General features: G+C 40.1%; 1 protein-coding gene across 2 annotated transcripts in view; it reads left to right on the forward strand.

The window, feature by feature from the left end:
* Positions 1-20,076, forward strand: part of LOC113010403 (receptor-type tyrosine-protein phosphatase N2-like) — a 233,130-nt gene that overhangs the window by 114,098 nt on the left and 98,956 nt on the right. For both annotated transcript variants that reach the window (XM_026149408.1, XM_026149409.1), the window contains one exon: positions 10,290-10,354. In XM_026149408.1, coding sequence (XP_026005193.1) covers positions 10,290-10,354 — 65 coding nt within the window. The remainder of the gene's footprint in view (positions 1-10,289; positions 10,355-20,076) is intronic.

Consider the following 20,076-nt stretch of genomic DNA (forward strand, 5'->3'; position numbering starts at 1 on the left):
CTCTGGCTGAGCAGTCCTCGTGATGCTTAACTATGCAGAACTAAACGTCACTTGGGTGAGTGATGGAAGTTTCCTCCTGTGGCCAGATGAACAGATTTAACTTTCCAGGGTTTCCTTACCTGGATTATTGAGCATGTATTAAGACATCTAAAGCAAACAATAAGCATTATTTACTGCCACTAGCCAGCGCATGTTGGGCGGTCCTCCTGTTTCTGAAGATCGAGAGCTCTTACCTTTCAGGACCACCCTCCCTCCCTGCACAGCTGGGTAAAGCCTGGCACTCTGTGGGAGGTTTGATAGATGGCAGCCAAGGTACTGGCAGCCCTATCTCTGGCCTTGCCAAGCGATTGTCATCTGCCACTTATCAGCCCTATAAACACCCCCCAGAAAGCACTTTGCTTCAGAGGGGGGAGGGTAGGGAGAAGATAACAGGGGTGGCAGGAAGACAGAAGTGAGCACTGAGGACAGAGGGAGGAAAGTGAGAGATTGAAGGAGGAAGAAGAATGCTAAAAGAGCAGAGAGGAGGAAGCACCGCATTCTCACTAGCTATTTGTTTTATGCTAGTGTTTGTTCTAATGGTAAATGGCCTGTATTTATATAGCGCTTTACTAGTCCCTAAGGACCCCAAAGCGCTTTACATATCCAGTCATCCACCCATTCACGCACTGGTGATGGCAAGCTACATTGTAGCCACAGCCACCCTGGGCCCTCTGACCACCACCAGTAGGCAACGGGTGAAATGTCTTGCCCAAGGACACAACGACCGAAACTGTCCGAGCCGGGGCTCGAACCGGCAACCTTCCGATTACAAGGCGAACTCCTAACTCTTGAGCCACGATCGCCCCATGGTTTGACTCTTCCTGGTCACATGTAAATACTATTGCTGTTACATTAAGGAATAGATCATGGTTTGGGTTAAAGGATAGCATTTCATAATATTAAACATATGTTACATATGAAAGCTGCTCATCCTTTTTCCTCTAACGTCTAAGTCTTAAAACAGTCACAACACGATTACAGTAGACTTACATTAATTCCGATGGTCTTTTTAAACACGATGCATTTCAATTTGTCTACTCGACTACCCCACATTTTGAGAAATGATGCTGTTGTGATGTCTTCTGGATTAAAATGTGATGGCTTTAAGTCATGCCCAGGCATCATCAGCGTGATCGCCCTTCAGGAATTATGAAGAAAGAGTCAGGGGAAGAGTAGGAGAATGAGAAGAATTTAGAGGTACAAACTAAGTCTTCACACTAAATTACAGCAAAAACTTGCCAATTTTGAAAACAACCCATGAGAGCTTTGACTGATCTGGCATCCCTGTCTTCAGGATGACTTATCTGATCAGGGTTGGCACAAAAACTACCCAAGCTAGAATAATGACATCATGCCAACCATGATGAAAATCAAAAGCCTCTCCATTAAAGACAAAACTAAAAATGAAAGTGTAAAAGAGAAAATTTGGGAATAACGGTTAACTTTTTCACATGGCCTAATTTGTAATATTGCTGTTGTTTTTACCAAGTATATTTGTCTTATTTCTAGTCAGAATTATCTCATTACACTTAAAATAAGACACAATCAGCTTCAGGGCAACATTTCAGTAAGCTAAAGGAACTTGTTTCAAGACAGTGAATCTTGAAACTAGAGGAAAAAAATGAGATTTTTCACTTGTTCCATTGGCAGATTTTTTACTTAAAACAAGATATTTTAGCTTGAAATGAAACAATGAAACAAGTGAAAATTCTCTAGTTTTTCTCTAGTTTCAAGAGTCACTGTCTTGAAACAACTTCCTTTAGCTCACTGAAATGTTGCCGTGTAGCTGATTGTCTTATTTTAAGTTTAATGAGATAATTCTGACTAGAAATAAGACAAATAAACTTGTTAAGATTTTGAGTTTGTGCAGTGAAATTGTGTGAATAGTGCCAGTTCACAAAAAGCTCTCTGACCGTCTCACAAACAGTTCTGATGCATACAATCTGGCAACATAAGGAGCATGGGAAAACTAAAAAAACTAAACTAAAAAACTGGGATTAGAATTTGAACAAAAGTTTGAATCATGGCTCCGATGGAGAAGAGCGAAAATAGTGGTTTCAGAATAAGCAGAGAACGGTGGCACAAATTTGCACAAATTCAGTTTGTCGTCACAATTTTGAAGCCCGAACAGAGTTTTATTTCATTTTTTTCTCCCACATACTGGAGGTCAGTTCCATTTGTGCAGAATTGGGTTTTATGACTCAAGACTCAATTTCTCAAAGGTCACCTCCACTTTGGGAATATTAGTTTTTATGACAGTTCCCTCTCAGAAAGAAAAGCTCTTTTACACACTTCCCAGCTGCTCTAGTGGAAGGTGGACGTACGCTGTATGAATACCAAACAGTAACATGACAAAAAAAAGAATAGCCGGTTCATGTGGGTTTATGTTTCATAGTATGAGAATGGTGATCCACTAATGAGCTCTTGTTATTGGAATACGGCTTCCTGCCTCATTGCAGTCAGGCGTCGGCTGATGTGAGGTCATTAATTGTTGTGGGCGGTTGGGATATGTTTTCCTGCCGGGGTCCCCGGTGTCATATCGGCTTAATGAATTGTTTATGTAAAGTAACAGAGGTGTTTAATACCTGCCTTTTAAAATGTGAATGAATCAAACGGAGCAGAAGCGAGGAGCTAAATGTCATCAATTAAAGCAGAGAACGCCGTTCACAGCAACGAGCGAGACAAACACATTATGGTTAATATACTGTATATGTGCATCTATAATCCTGGAGTTCAATCAGATATCAGCAACATTGGAGACTGGACTCATGATGTTAAGTTTATATCATGGAAAACAAAAAACAGATCCGTAGCATAATGTTCAAAACAAACAAACAAAAATAATCCCAATCTTAATCACTGAACTCAAACTTTGCTGCTTTGTGGAGAGATTTTAGCCTATTATTAGTCATTGCTTTGATTTTGTGGCACATTAGCTTTATGGTTCAGTTAAGCCACTTTCCTATTTTCCTTACCAAAAGGAATTTGATTTAACAGAGGAAAAAGAAAAAGTATAACAGCAGCTGAAGTGATTAACATACACAGGCCACTTTATTATGTATACCTAGGGCTTCCTTAATTCTCTGGGTCTTAGATTTAATAGGTGCTGGAAAGATTATAAGAGCTTTTCGTCTACATCGCAAACAGTTGCTGCAGATTTGTCGACTGCACATCCATGATTGGAATCTGGCATTTGAGTTCAGTGAATTCATTGTCATGTTTAAAAAGCCAGTTTGAGCTGATTTGAGCTTCATGACACGGTTTGCTGAAGGGAGTCATCAGACGATGGGTACACTGTGGCCATAAAGGGATCGCTATGGTCACTAATAATACTCAAATATACTACGGGGTTTAATTGTGTCTTTCTGACCCCACCATCCAAAAGTCATGTGAGAAATTAAATCATCAATTTCTGAAATACTCAGCTCAAACCATCGGACACAAACAACCATGCCACATTCAAAAATCACCTTCTTTCTCCACTTGGATGCTAAATTTGAACTTCAGTAGGTTCACCTTTATTGTGACTAGATGACTTTATTTATATGACTTCATTTATTGGCATGATTCCTGCTTTCTTCTTTCTTAGTTTGAAGGACGGGGCGAATAAAGACAGAGCCTTCTTCAGTAAGCTCTTATTTCTTCTCGGCCTTCCCCTCCCTCACCCGCTCTTTATCTCTCTTTTTTCTGTCTATCACATTTCTCTCAGTCTACACATCATTCTTTCTATCCTCCCTCGATGGTCTCTCATCCCCCAGGTGGCCCGAGATGCCATTTCGGCCCCCTGCTTTTGAATTTAATTACAAATGGCATTGTTTTCACGCAGCCCTCCCTCCTCATCTGACACTCACGTTCCCACAAACACACATTCACACAGCACACCGGTCCATGCTGCATCCCAGATTACTGCAGGCAATAACACCAAGAATTAGGGGAGTTGGGGGTGGTGATCAACAAGGAACAGATTGAAGGCTGAAAAGTTGATATCAGAAATCAAATTAATGCAAGTGAGAGGGAAACAATATCTAATTAAGATGCTTTTGAAAAAACGACAGGCAAATCTGTTTTGACACAATTACTGGTGACTTGTAGGGTCGATTATGAGATGAAGCGTTCAGATCCAAAATATTTGAATTGCTCTGCGTTTATCACGTAATAAATGAAATTAGATTCTGAAGGGAGACAGGAAACAGTAACCATTTCATAACTGAAGAAATTTGCTTTAAAACACTAAACTGCAAGGAAAAAATATACACAGTGGGTCAAGTTATTTGTTGGACGAACGGGTTGTGCATGAAATTATGTATTAATAATTTGTTGCTTTTATTATGAAATTATGTTTTAATTTCAATTCATTTTATTTATACAGCGCCAAATCACAACAATAGTCGAGCTTTATATTGTAAGGTAGACTCTACTACAATAATACATACAGAGAAAAACCCAACAATCATCAATTTATTACATTTGACAAAGACATGCCAAATATGGTCTGGTAACAAAAACCTGAACCCTTGACCCTCCCCAGGATGAGAGGCTGTCTGATGCTGTGGAAGGGATTTTGCTGTGCAGTCAGCCTTCCTTCGTTTTAGAAGGAAATCATTTCAAAGATCTTATGGGCAATCACCTTTATCATCCTGTGATGAAGAATTTCTATCTTTATAAGAGTGGTCTCTTCTGAGATGACAGCACCCCGATTCATGTGCCACAAGAGTGGCTCTTAATAGTTTGACAAGTAGCCTCTAAAAATGCTGCAGCCCTCACAATTGCCAGATCTCAAACCCAGGGGATAATAGCTAAAATCTTATGTTCTCTTAAAAGATCTTATTCTTTTTTGTGCTCTTAGAAAGTCTTTCTTTCTTTTATACTTGAAGAATCCCCATCTCGTGAAAATTACTTTCCCATAAACCAAGTTTGACATTTTTGATCAAAACATTTTTTTGACAAACTTTTCATTATTGTAAGTTAAAAGTTAAAATGCAGTTTAAAATAGAGAAACATTATAAGGAAGAACTCCAAGGAGTTTACACATGCAAAATAAACAATTTGTTACAGTAAAATATCTATCTGTCTGCGCTATGTCCTGTCCTATCCTCATTAACCACAGCATTCTTAATCCCGGCTGGCTTTTTTATTACCTGCACAACATTAATTGATGGTTGTGCTCCTTGGACCAGATCTTGTAGGGACACAGGGAAAAAAAGCAAACAGCCTGCAATATATTTTAATTTGCTCAGGGATTGTTGCTCTCGTGATGAACTAATGTGATTACACCAATGTAGTGTGTCACTGCAGTGATGGCGTTGCACTGGTTTCTGTGCCTTTGAAGGATGGCTGTTGTTTTCTTCTCATTATACAGCTTCTGAAATGTACCCAGGAGGGTGAGTGAGAGGTATAGAGGTTTGCTTCTTTGGGGTGGTGGTTAGTGGTTGGAATAAGGAACCCTCAGTGCTGCAAAAGCATCTATTCTGTTGGTCCAGGACTTGTGGAGCCAGCCTGGGCCTTTCTCTTTTGTCAACAGTGAAAAATGAAGCATTTCTGAATCCCCAGCACTCGCTGTGTTTCCCTTTAGGCGCCTCAGATACATTGAGTTAACATAAAGCAAAATTCAGGACGGGGGTGGCACCGGTGACAAATGAAGCGCCTCTGTGTGTTTTGGAGGGAAAATAAAGGGGCCTCAGTTGTAGAAATGAGATTTGGTCCATGTTACTTCCTTCAGGCCCAATTTTTCCCTGCAGTCCAAATGTATCTGAGAGGTACAATGGAAGATGGAATATTCTCGAAATGGAAAAAAGTGAATAATTTGAGTATAGATCATTTCCCTTCAGCTTGCTCTCAGTCTGCAGTCCATCGCTGCTTCAGTCCCATTTTGTCGCATTACATCTTATTTTCACACTGTGCTGCCTGTCTGGCTGAAAGAAAAGTTGCCAGTCGCTCTGATCACGACACCTTGCCCATTGCAGCTTCTTAAAAATGGATCCAATTTGGGTTTTGGAGAGAACGCTCGCTGGGGTACAAATGAGGCACCTCAGGTCGCTTGTTCACGAGCAGTGCTCTCATTCGACTTGGAGTCATTTGTAGTCTGCAGGAGAGAAGAGGAGTGGATGGTCCGGATAGCTGTTGGCTACATTTCGGAGAGGCCGCGGTGCCGCGGTGTTGGGAGGTCCAAAGACTTGTCGACTAATTAGAAGAAGCTCGCCGCCTGTCATGTTGTCACGCTTGCTGGCCGCAAGGCAAGTCACTCTAGGGAACCAGACGGGTGGCCATGTTGGTGCAGAGATTTCTGATTCTGTCCCAACAAAATCACGTTGGGTGCTTTCATGTTTGTTTGTGTATATCAGGCCTTTTACTCTGATTCTGTATGAGGAATTAAATATGAGTGTTTGTGTGTGTGTGTCTTAGATGTGTCTGCCTTTGTGTGTGTGTGTGTGTGTGTGTGTGTGTGAGAGAGAGAACCCATCACCGACGCTTTCCTGCAGATGCAACTCAAATAGGTTGTGCCTCACCAATTACCAAAGGCACTTTAGACAACAACATCTTTAGTTATTTCACTGAGTCTGGTCCCAAAGTTGCCTGCTGTTTACCGTCTCTGCTTGTGTTTCATTTGAACTTAATTAATCCTTTAAAAGATTTTGTTCAAATCAGTGCATTGGCAGCACTACAACTTGCGTTCATAGAAAGTAGCAGCAGCCTCAGAAAGAAATGAAATCAACAGAACGATTGAAGGCATTTAATGGAATCAAATAAAACCGATTTTATCTGTGAAATGTAGTGAATAATGCATTTTTTTTACATGTTTTCCCTCCTGTTCCATGCAAATTAACACAAATAGACATTTACTTTTCTCTGAAAATCATTTGCACAAGCAACACCAATGCCAAACTGTTTTACGGTGGTACTTTCTGCAGCAATGAGAAATACACCTTCTTTCTCAGTAAACATGCAAACAGTCCTTTTAAAGTATTTTAGACAGTTCAAGAGGTTCACTTAAAATTCAGCCTTGGAAAAGTACCATGTGGCTACAGCTTTAAAGACTGAAAAGTCATGTTTCCTGCGAGGGGAAGATCAATAATTCATGCGATTCATGTGGCTTCCAAGAGCAAACTAACAGATTATCTCGTGCAACTGCTACACTGCTCTCTGAAGGCTGAGCCATTCAAGAATTCTGCCCGTTGTGGGATGTCACAACAGGCGTCTTACCTTTTTGACAAGTGATGGAAAACACCTGAGTTGGTGTTGATGAGTTTGAAGAATCCTAACAAGTTGCAACCGACGTCTGATGGAGACATCGGTTTTTAACGCTGAACTAGAAGTCTGTTCAGATGCTCCTCAGTGAGCATAAGAGCAGGTGCCACTGACAAACCAATTCAGCCACTTCAGCTTCTATTTCTCTCAGCTGCTGCTGCTCCCTGCTGACAGCACTATTAAGACATGTCGGCCCACTTGGCTATCGCAGACAAGGTGTTCATACGTCTTTGTCTGGGGCCTGGACAAGTACCAGTCAGCCACAACATTAACCCTTCAGCGTCTTTTTATTACAGCGTGACAGAGCTAAACGAGTCCCCTCCATATACCACATGGAAACCAAGGCATTCACATTAAACAGAAGGAAGTGTCCACCTGTGATTGATTTTGGCTTTATACATTCAAAAGAGCTGCTCGTTTGGACTGTGGTGTTTAAGGTCAGCATCTATGGTTGCATAACATCTGGCATAAATTGACCAGTGAATGACGAATTGAAAGACTAATTATTAAAGCCACTGGTGAATTTGGACTGTGGCAGAGCTGGGGCTCTATTTGCATATCCTTCATCTGCCTGGTGTGTCAACAAAGAAGACTCGCTTTCTTTCACCTCACCGGTGTATTCAGATGCAAAGCGAAGTGAATGCAATCACGTATCCTTTCTTTTTTTTCATATCGTTTCTGTTCTGGCTTTAATATGTGCTCTGCTGAATTTTAATTGTAGACCTCCATTTGTTTCCCTTTAAGCTCATGAAAAAAGAGAGCTGTGCGCAGGGTTTAATTCTATTTGTGTGGAAATTTGTTTTAATATTTGCCTGGCAGCAGGTCGGGTTAAAAATTCATATTTCATAAAGTGAAGATATGTGTGGCGGAGGCGTGGCCCCGGGCGCAGCTGCAGGGGAGGAGTGCAGCAGAAGGCTCAACAGGGCGGCGCTGCGAGGCCGGTAAGAACAGCTGATGGTGTTTATGTACTGATGATGGTTTCCCTCCGCTGTTTTTTATAGTGAGACGGGGAGGGGCGGCCAGAGAGAGATCAGCTGGGCTCGTGAGCTGTCAGACTGTACGACTGAGTCAGCTGTCAAAACTCAAAACTCAAAGCTTCAATAAATGTGGAAGTTGGCAGTACATACCTGTGTGTGCGTGTGTCTGTGCCTGGTGTATTCCACAATATGCTACAGTAATAGCTCATTTGGACCTGCAATGGTAGAATTTATTCTTGAGCCCTGCGGAAGGTTTTCTTTTTTTTTTTTTTTTTTTTTTTTTTTGTTTTTGGGGGGGGGGGGGCGGGGTTAATTTGGTAAATGAATGTGTCTGCGAAGAGCCTGCACGATAACCTCAGTGATTTCACCACCAACGCCATGACGACCTGTCTGGTAAAATCCACATTTCGTTGTAGACCATGCTCTTGCTTTAATTTATGGGATAGTTGCAATAAAGTAAATTCAGAAATATTGCAATGAGAAGAAACTGCAGAAAATTACCGTTACAGGCGAATGTGAGCGATACGATCTTCCTATTGGACTTTAACCAAATCTTTATAATAGGATATATTCCACTAAACAGCCACGACCACTCGCCAAGTGCGCGTTGTAATTTACAACACCTATGGTGGCTGCTTGCTACTGCATAAGCTTGTTATATTTGAGAATGTGAATGATGACATGGATTGTTTTTGTGATCTCATAAGAGGCCCTTCTTACACCAGTCCTGTTGTCAGATTTCATGGTGTGCAATCAGTGAACCTTAAAGAGCAGTCATGGGTATGGCTGAATAAATATTCCCTTTTTGTGTCTGATAATTAAAACACTTAAAAGACTGAAGAGGCAGTGCTTGACGACATCAATCTGAATACAAAAAACACTGGAGAACAGTTCCAGCTGTTCAGCTAGCCGTGTTTCACTGGTATGCATATAGCACTTTTTTACTTATATTTGGCATCACAAGCCACAACCACCCACTGATACATAACTTTACTCTATGCCTACTTTATTCTATTCTTTTTAAATGCTTTTTACTTGGCAAACATTAGGGGGTCAGTAGGGTTTCAGTGTCTCCACCAAGGACCCTTTGTTGTTACTGGACATAAAATCCAATTGAAACTTTTTGGCATATTGCAGTTCAAGTGGTCTGAGTGGGCACTAGACTCCTGTGCCTCCTCTGGCCTCTCTTTTTAGACTTTAGAAAATGTAGCTCGTGACAGTAGCATTAAGCCAATTACAGGCCTTGTCAGACTAGATCAGGTAAAGTAGTGTAGGTATTATATGAAGTCCAAAAGTCCAAAAAAGACTTGGTTTTGAAGAGGATAGAGCTAGTAAAGTTTCAGAGAGGGGGAGTGTGGTAGATGGAGGGCTACCTGACTTTTGTTCTTCTCTACACCAGAAGGATTGTTTGCGAACGCTGTTCTTACAAACTCTCTATATCTCTCTGATGTCTTTGTGCTTCATAATGCAACGATGCTTCCATAGTTTCTACAAAGGATCTTTATCAATCATGTGTAAATTAACCAAGCTGCATTTTCAAGGCATTTCTATAAATCATGTTCTGGTTTTGCTTATACGTCATGTGTTAAGGAGGAGGAAGGAGGAAGCATTGATTTTTTGTGAGCCAGTTGAGCACAGAGTTTAATAGCTTGTTTGGCAGAATTTGTAGCATTGATTAATAGTCATGACTGTACACACATGGATGCCTATTATGCATTATTGTGGACACTGAGGATTAATCACATGTTAAAGTTAATCTACACTACCTGTTTGGAGGAACAATATGCAATAGACATTGTTGTTACGTTTGAAAGTTATTGCAGTTTTGTTCCGTTGCCATTGTCACAAAAATGTTTAAAAAATGAACATTGCTTTGCTGATTTAGCATTATAAACTTTTTCATATACGATGTTTTTGCCGGGGGCTAGAAAAGTATTCATTATTATTTTCTGTAAAAACATACTGTTGGACATTTTTCAGTTCATTAATCATTGTGGGGTTTTTCTCTCTGTTCTTTCCTTACCATAGTCCAGAAGAAGGTGTCTTTAGAGAAGGAAGCCAAGGTCAGCATCCTGGAGGCTGGGATTGCCGATGTGAGTACACACTTTACTTTTAGTTTTTGATTTGAGGCTAATCAAACGTCCACGTGATTAGTGAAGCAAAATGTGACAGGAGTCTCAAACCCAAATGAAATGTATGAAGGTGCACTCATTACCTACTGCTGCTAAGTTTGAACTTCAAATTTCTCAAAATGTCTTTCCAGGCTGTAGCATGCAAACACTTTTCACCACAAAACCTTGTGCATTAGTGCAAAAAAATGCATAAAATGTATGAAAATATGAAACTCATTTATTCTAATTGGTAACTCACATTCCTCATATTTGTGTTTGATAGTAACTGTAGACACTTCTCAGAGCAGCTGAGTCATCGCAGAAACGACTTCATGAAAAACAGAATTTCATTAATCTTCCTTTACTTTCCATCTCTTTCCTCACTGACTGTCACTAATGATGCACTGCATTCTTTATAACTCCACTTGAGTAAATCAATTAAAAACAACCCACACAAACAAACAAACAAAAAAGCTATGCAGCACCAACAGTAAGGTCTAAGAGGGGTCTTGGCGCGTGATGGCTGCTTCATCTCTTCCACCTGTCTCCATCTCTCGCCTACATGGCTTTCATCTCCTAGCATTGCTATTCTCCACCATCTCTGTAGTAAATAGACTGCTGAGCATCTGCACTCCCCTATTGATTCAAGGCTTAGGCTGTACCGATGATGGCGCGCCATTCACCATGCTTATCAAAGTGGCAGGTCTGAGGGAGAAATGGTTGGAAAAGGGGGCATAGTAAGTGACTGAGGGAGAGAAAGACAGAAAGAGTTGGGAGGTTGGAAGAAGGGAGGGATGGCATGGAGAGTCTTTCAAGGTGATCGATACCTAGCTGCAAACAGCAGCCAATTATGGCCAATCGAACCTCAGTTGTAAGAGAAAGAGAGGGAGAGAAGCAAAGAAAACCCCTTTAGCTCAGCCTGCCACACAGAGGCAAAGCAAAAACTGGCGAGTCGCAACCTGCAACACAGCATCCATCATCACCCCATACAGTGTTTATTATAGTTTTATCATACTCTGTAAAATAAGAATATTAGCATACTACATCACAGATGACAGGTTAAAAATAAAAAATAGAAAAGTTAGTCTCTCAACAGTGCAGAGGAGATTATTTGTTTTCTCACAGACATGAAAACTTGACTTGAACAGGCCTGCAGGTTTGAGAGATGAATTCTCATTTTCACATTGATGCCTGTGTATATTTGGAATGGAGATAACATGAAAATTTATTGTTGCAGCAGAAGAGGTAATGGGAGAAATTGCATGCAATAAAACCAATAAAGACAAAACAGTCCAGCATTAAAATAGATCATAAATTATTGTGGGGTTGTATAACTTTACGCACCTGAATTTCTAGCGTATTAAGGTGGCAAATGAGTGAGAACTACACGGGAACGGTATGTCAACTTTAATGGAAATATAAGGATTTTAAAATGCTCTCATTAAGTTACAAGATAAAAAAAAAGTGTGTTTTAGGCTGTGCCTGGATTTAGAAGATGGAAGATGTTGGAAGGACATCCCATAACTGGAAGAAAACTGAGTATACAACTGGTATTTGAATGAATCAGCTCCACAATATCTAAAATCCAAACTTCTGTTGTTACACACAAAAAATCCCTTTACTTTGGGATTTTCTTGGACACCTTGTTTAATCCAACTTAAACACGGTTTTGCTTGAGCTAAAACAGTGCTCCAAATATCTGTGCTTTAAAATCATCACATTGCTGTTCTGCAGCATTTACATCTAGTTCAACCGTCTCACAGTGAATCAGCACATCTCCTGCTGTTCGTTGTGGCTTGTTCATGATTTGCGACTACACTGAGCTACTACGTTTCAGAGGAACTGCAACAGTAGTTCTGAAATGTGTTGTCTTTCTAATTCATGACACCATTGAAGCTTCAGTAAGCGTCTTATGTATTTGTTTGACATATCCCCGAATGAAAGCTGTTATTATGCGCTGTAGTTACCATTTAAAACTACTAGTGGCTGTGGGGACAAGTACATAAAAAATGCATTGGTATCCTTTAGATGATGTGGAAGACAGCACATTAATAACCAAGAAAACCGACTTGCAAGCTTGAAATTTTAACCCATAAGAAACAGTTTTGAACAGCAAGTAAAAACACAGCAAAAAGTATACTCGAGTAAATAGGAAAAAAAAGCCTTAAACGAGACTCCAGTTAATTGACTGCCATGTGTGCCTGTCTCATCTGTCTTTTAAAGTGGACAGAGTCCTACAGCTCATTTTGGGATTGCTTAAACAGAGGAATTAAAAGCCCATATGAGATTCTAATTGAGGACTTCTTGAAACATCTGCTTTAGTACAATTTAGAAAGAAAACATCATAGAAAACAAAAACTGTCCTGTGAGCTCAATGTGTTCTGATTTTTAGCAACTTATTTGACCCTTACTCGAGGGCACAATCTCTTGCATTTTTTTTAACAGTAAAAAATGCAGGAGATTGTCTTCATCTCTGTTTGACCTTCGTCCATCTCGCCGTTTGCTCACTTAAATTACAAATCATTCCATCAAAGCACTAATTTGCAAGCTCAATACCTTTGATTTGTGGACTGTGACCTAAGTCCTGCTCTTTCTTTGTCCGCATCATTGTGGCGAGCAGCTTTATGTTTGCCATTAAGAGCTCTAAAGCCTTGAAGCTGTTTGGATGAACTGAACGACATCTGAAGCGTCATAAAATTCTCATTTAAAACTTATCCTGCGAAACACTGTTGGAGGAATGTGAGTAAGTTCTTGAAAGTAAAAAGAAAACATTTTGAGGATTTTTAAAAATCTGTCACTCTTCTGTATTCAAGGTCCGGATAAACTTTGGTATCTGTTTGTTAGGGTTGCAGAAATCTTGTGGCAATGGTATTCGGAGATGCAAAAATGTCTTATTTGTGGATGTCCTGTTTTAAAGTTGGACATTTTACACCTGCTTTGAACCCTGACTTGCTCTTTCAGACCTTTTGTAGCGGTATTAAGAAAATACATGACTTCTGTGTATAAAGGTGAGATAACACTCACGACTGCAAATGGTGGATTCTTGTCAAGAGACATAACATAAGTCATCTTAATGGTTGTAGTCCCGAGTAATGCTCATCCTAAATCAGAAGGGACGAGGGTGTTGGGGCTACAAGGACGCTTTTAATTTTGAGAGATTCATTAAATAACCGCCGTGTTCTCATCCCAGGGAGTCAAATACTGCCGTTCTCTCATAGACGCTGGCGGCTCCGGAATACGCACAAGTGCCCCTTGGCATTGTTGCGGTGATTCACTGGCCACAGCAACGTTGAGCCTCGAGACATAATGGTCTTCTTTTGAAGACCAGTGAAGTCTGCATTGGAGATCGGAGGGATAATGTTGGACTAAGTCACATGTTTGTGAGCTAGGCCGTGGTTTGCGTCCTGTTTGAGAGCTTTGTCTTTTGCTTTGTTTTCATTCGCTAATCTGTTACCCTTTTATTTGCAGCTCGGTTTAATTTAGGCACAAAAAATGCCCACAATGCAAACCCTGCAGGTTATAATATGACACTGGGCCAGTGTGGTTTCTTAAAGTGCCCCCTTTGGCCATTTCAGAATTAAATCTTGTCCCACACCATAAATGAATGGCATTAAGATTATTTTATCTTATCCGTGTGTAAATCTTAGAGGTTCTCAGCTTTAACAAAATCTCAGGTTTTGTTATTTTTGGCACTATCAGAAAGGTGATAATTCTTCTTTATGCTGATTATTGTCGCTGGAGTGGTAGGTGTGCACGCATGAGGAAGCAAAATAATAGACTCTAACCTAATAGAGAGTGCATCTTCCAATGACATTAAATTATACTTTGCCCCTGCAGTACCCTTCATTATCTCTCACTCTGACTGCCGTTAATTTACGTAGCTTCAGGATTGGAAATCATTCAATCACCAAGGCCACGGAGAACATGGCACAGATTTCTCCACACTGAGACTTGTGTCCAATTAAGTGAATGCATGTTTGTTGGGAGGGAAGAAGGTGGAAGATAAGGTTGCTGCAGCAGCAACCATTGTCCTGTAGTGGCAATATTTGCACGCTACCACATCCAGCTCACTTTTTCACTGCAAATAAAGGCACTTCCAATCTGTTTGAAAGAGCTTTTTCACAAATAGAGGAGGGAAATCTAATGACACAAAAAAATTAAAAAATAAGAAACAATGGGAGTGGATCGCTTTTTCCATCACAATTCAATGTAATTGCTATTTAAAATACAGGGCGGGAGCAAACACTCCCTTTTACCAGAATGCCAAAAGGCCATTTGCCACAAAACGGCTGATTTAATACAACTTTGAGGAATGAGATCTTTTGCAGTTTTTAGTTGTTTTTTGCAAGAATCAGGCATTTTATGATCCCAGTATTTAAATTTTGAGCTGCATTGATGATTAAAAGTGAAAACATGTTAGCTCATTTCTGTTTTCCCTTCCACAGTGATACATAAACTTAAACACTTGCGGTTAACACGACATATAATTGTCACATTGCATTATGTTTCTGGAAACCCTGTCTGGATCCTTATTAAGGAATGTAATCATTACCTAAGTCAGAGTTTTTGAACAGCATTGCTCTGGGAGACTCTTGAGTGAGCACTTGAATGTGCAAGACAAGGGTCATGTGACAGACACTGGTTGCCAAGGTAGCGCCAGCACTTCTGAGCTTCTGCGGTATGGCTAATTGCTTTTTTAAAAATAGCATACTTAGCAATGCTAGAAAGAAGCAGTCTGTGGATTTCTCTCTTTGTCACTTGACCCCTACACACCCTTTAACAGCCTCACGAAAGTAGTTGTTTAGTTGACTGAGCTTAATCAAATTTCAACAATAGAGGTGACAGACTGGGAACAAATGCTTATTCCAGCTGTTTTTCGAAAACACATAACGACTTTTTGTCAACTGAACTGCCTATTTGATAACCTTACATGAAGTGTACTAGTATGAGGCAGGAAAGAGTTAGATAAAAATTAATTGCCTAATAGTGTTGAATGGATGCCACCTTCCTTTTTACAGACATTTGTGTATTACCTTTATTTAAACAAGGCAAGCAAAGAAGAGCAAGCTCTCGTTTTCACATATATATCAGTTAGACAAATCAGGTTTGAAATATTTTATTACAGTGGCAGAATAAAACAAAATTTGACATCTAGGCTCAAAGCTCTTCATTAAATACAAGTGTTAGTCAACCTTTTGATGTAACATTTGTAAAAAGGCTTAGTCCAGTTTGCACTATGCATTATTATAATTACATAGAGGTGGAATGTAATTTCCTTATAATCCACGTTTACAACAGAATATCTGGATTTTGGGATTCGTTCTCATCCCTGAGATGGTGATGAAAAGAATTTCTGATCCTGAAGTGTTGTTTGTTGTCTTGCTCTATACCAGTGAGTCACAACAAGCAGCTTTCATAATGATTTCAGTGAGAATACATTCCTGTCTGCGGTCTCGGTGAGCAGAGTGATAGCATCACTCGTAATGACACAGTATTGTTGTCTGCAGCCTGCCCAGGTGCCTGAATAGAGAGCTGGATTTGAATGAGAATATTCATGAAGCAAAGAGACTCACATATTGGATCAAGGTTGTCTGTTGGCCGATGCATCCCATTGCACCTGCAATTTTTATCACAAGGTAGAAAATAAATGATTAAAAATCAAACCACTGCCATGCATGTGAGCTGTGTACATATATGCACCCAGGATGGACCTGCATGTGTATGAAAATACACCGGAGTTCTTATATGCATCCATCTGCATCGCCTGCCATAGATATTCAAATAGCTCCATGTGAAAAATTGAATCAAGAGGCTGTTGAAGTGCTGGCTCTTCTTTTTCTCTGCGGCCGTGACGCGGCGCGTCTTTGATATGGTAATGACAGCTCGCCACACGAGCCCTGAGGGCCAGATGCATGCTGAGATGTAACCCAGGTGTCTGTCAGATTGTGTGGCCTACCTGGTTACAGGAGACAGTTTGCTTACTAAAGAAAAGGGCAGATTTGTTGCTTCGACTACAGAAAAGTAATATTTTAAAGATTTTTCAAGATTTATTCTTTCTTTTTTATAAAAGAATATATTTCTGGAATATTTTGTCGTAAACTACTCCTGCTCGCATTAAATAATATAGAACACATATTTATGCTTATTCTTTAATTAATTTAATTTAGAGAATTTTTGTCACCTTGTTAACGGTGTGAGCTTTCTGAGTGTTTTCTGGTTTAAGCTGTGGCTGTAATTGCCAAGATTCTGCACCAGAAAAAGATATTGTACAAGGTCCCACTGTGATTGCAGCTACACAAAAACTTCTCTTCTTGAATATCACATCTTTCCAGTCTCTTATTAAGTATTGTGGCACTGCTGTAGTGAGCTTGAATGGACATTTACAACACGACGGAAACAGCTATTTAGACGGCTTGAAGTTGCACATTAATTTGTCTGATATGCACACAGTTGAAGCTAGCTGTTACTGGAATTACGCATATAGTCAGAAAACACTGTCTGACACGCACGGCATTTACAAGCTAAAGTTTATCAGACTGACTCCACGATGTTAAAATCATGTGTTTCCTGCTGCATGTGAAATGTGGCAGGTGTAACTGAAAAGGTCAAAAAAGCTGCTTTTTCCCTCTTTGGACAGCCTCAGCCTTTTCTTTTTGCTAATTTTGGTAATGGCTAATTGTATCATTCAAATTAGACACAACTGAAATAGAAATAAGCTGCCAAAATACAGTGATCAATGCTATATAACTATATAACTCCATCTATTATTAAACTAGTCTAGACCAATAGTCCCAGAAGATATAACCTCATAGCACTTGTAGGAAAGTGAAATCTAATTTAAAAAAAAAAAAGCATTACTTTGATAACCTGTTGCTTCATTAGTGTGCATATGATATGATATGAGTTTCTACATTATGTTTTTTGGGTTTTTTTTTAATTTTCTTCCAAATCTTAGTAGATTCCTTTGTAAACTCTCTACAGCTGTGGCCCTACTGGTTTTATTTGACATCAATATCATGTATAATTTTGATGCAGAAAAAGTTGAGCATTCTCCTTTTAAGCATTCTGTGTTTTCTTCACTGCCCGAGCGTGTCGCTGCAGCTTAGCATTTCCATGTTTAGCCAGCCCCGTCTCACACCTCGTCTGGATTCTGCTCTGCACGTACTGCGTGCGTCGTTCAGACTGCGAGCTACACTTCAGCAGACCGGCAGTCTGCTTACAGGTCGCTGGCGGACACCCGCTGGGCTTTCTGGCAAACAGCATGGCACAACAGACAGCTGGCATACAATGTTCACGCCCCCCTTCCTATTTTCCCCAGGTGCTAAATGGGCTGTTAGGTACAGCTGAGGTCATCCACAAAAAGTGGTATATGAAAATAAAAGCCCAGAATTTCAATGCACCTCGACGGTCTGGATCTTTCTCTTGGGCAAAAATGCATGCCCAAGAGGCTGCGCTCAAGCAAACAAGGCGGGTAATGACACTAGCATCAAGCGTGGTATTATGCACCTGTGGGCTCAGTCTAATGTCCTTAATAGTGGGCTGTAATTTGGACTGGACACACTGCATCACTGTTGTCTATACACATCATTGAGCAAATGATCTGATACTGTGAAATGGCCCTTCTCATTAACTACATCTCCTGCCCGATTAGCCAGCAGTATCTAGGCATGATTGTTGGTAACTGGTGTTGTTGTCGAGTCACTCGTTAACATAAACAATTCAGTGTCTGCAAATGCAGAGGAAGATCAGAATGTCTCTGTGCTTATTTTTAATGCAACTATATACAACAATCAAACTTTAACAACAATCATATAAACAGTTCATTAGCTTAAATGCAATGTTGTGTATGGTGCATCAAAAAGTATTGTGCTAGAGTACTTTTTTGTTGGAATGAGTAACATAACACATTGTTTGTGCAATTCTCACAAGCTGATAGTGGCTGATAAGTAAGCTGATGCCTGACAGCTGCTAAGAAATTCTACAATATACTTGAAAGATGAGCCTGCGTGCTAAGCACAGCTCTAAAAATGAGCCAACACGATTGTGCGTCAGTCCTTCGCAGGGCCTTTGCACAGCTTTGCAGAATGTCTACATGCTGTAGCCGTTCAATGTCACCAGTTGTCACAAACAACCAGTGCGCAGCCTACTCTTCCTTTAGTGTTGTTACTCTTTCAATCAACCAAAGAAACCAAAGATGTTCTCCCTCTACACGGGGAACTTCGCTGTCACTCCCTCCCTGTTCTGATCCTATTTTCAACCAATCAGCATTCGACCCACTCACAGCATCTTCCATGTTGAGCTCCACTCCTTCTGTACATAGATTGCATACCCATTATTTTCTTTTTACGTAGCCAAACCAAGTAGACACAATTACAGTATCGTGAATCTAGAGAGGGCCGAACAAGGAGAATGGAGCTCATGCTACAAAACACCAACATGTGGCTCTTAGTCCTTCATGCTTTACATCCCCTGGACATAACAGCAAACATGCAGAAGCTAATTTTAAAGGAGTGATAACATAAAAGTAATACAGTATTTGGAATATACAGTATAGTCAATATAACAGATTACTTCAATTACTTCAAACAGATTACTTTGGTTGCTAACAGATTGTTCTAGTTGTAGTAGTAAGAAAGTAATTTTTAACAAATGTAATCTGCAAAGCCTCAATTCAACAGAAATACTTTCAGTGTTGGCATGAAATATGTAGTCATTTACTTACTAACCACTTTATATTAACACAAGTATCTCTAATATTGAACTCCAAAGCATCTTCTCCCATGTGTAATATCAACTATGTTTTACACACAAAGGAATTGAAAATGAGATGCTCCACGTTTAACTTGAAGTCACAGAGTTCACACAGATGCTGACCAAACAAGGCAAAACCCCGTCTCTGGTTGGAAAGGATTAAAGCAAAGAAAGTTTAACTGTTCAACTTGTGTTCAGTCTCCCAGCCTGAAACTTTTCATCCCCATATACACACCCAGTGTACTTCATGCTGCAAAGCCAAATTCAGTTGAGACTAACTGTATTTTTTAATTTAAGTGCAGATCCAAAGATGCCTTATCTGAGTGATGTCACTCTAAATTCACCATCTAAATATCATAACGATGGACAGTCAGAGAGTTCAGGCCAATGAGATCCCATAAAAACGTTTTTCAGAGATAAACACATTATTATTGAAAATGTATGGTAACCTATGAGCCTGTCCTATACTTTGCATTCTACAAATGTGGTCCTGACATCAGGTTTGGTTTTGGTCAATCAGCTTTCAATCTCTCACCCTGCTTCGCAGTCATAGCACTTTTAATTAGATCCAGCATGGCAGAAATTCACATGACGTGGAACTGGATGACATTAGGGGCTCTCTAACCCAACTTGATTTAGAAGAATATGATTTTCTCAAAACTAATGATATGGATTCAAATGTTAAAGGTGCACTGGTGATTCTGCAGTGGTGGAAGATCAAACTTATTTTATCCATGCTCCACCTCTCCACCAGCCTCTTTTTAGTGCGGTTCTAATGACAAACAACGCAGACAACATAACGTTGTTGGATGTAAGGCAGTTTACAACATGCAAACCTTGGAATGCATAAAAAAGACGAGAACTATGGTTGTTCTTTTAGACACTGAGTCTTGACTTCAAATGAAATAGTTTAGCAGCAGAGAGTTGTTAAGTCTAGCTGCAGCTGTTTGCCG

Source organism: Astatotilapia calliptera, chromosome 18, assembly GCF_900246225.1.
Source record: "Astatotilapia calliptera chromosome 18, fAstCal1.2, whole genome shotgun sequence".
Classification (NCBI taxonomy): Eukaryota; Metazoa; Chordata; class Actinopteri; order Cichliformes; family Cichlidae; genus Astatotilapia; species Astatotilapia calliptera.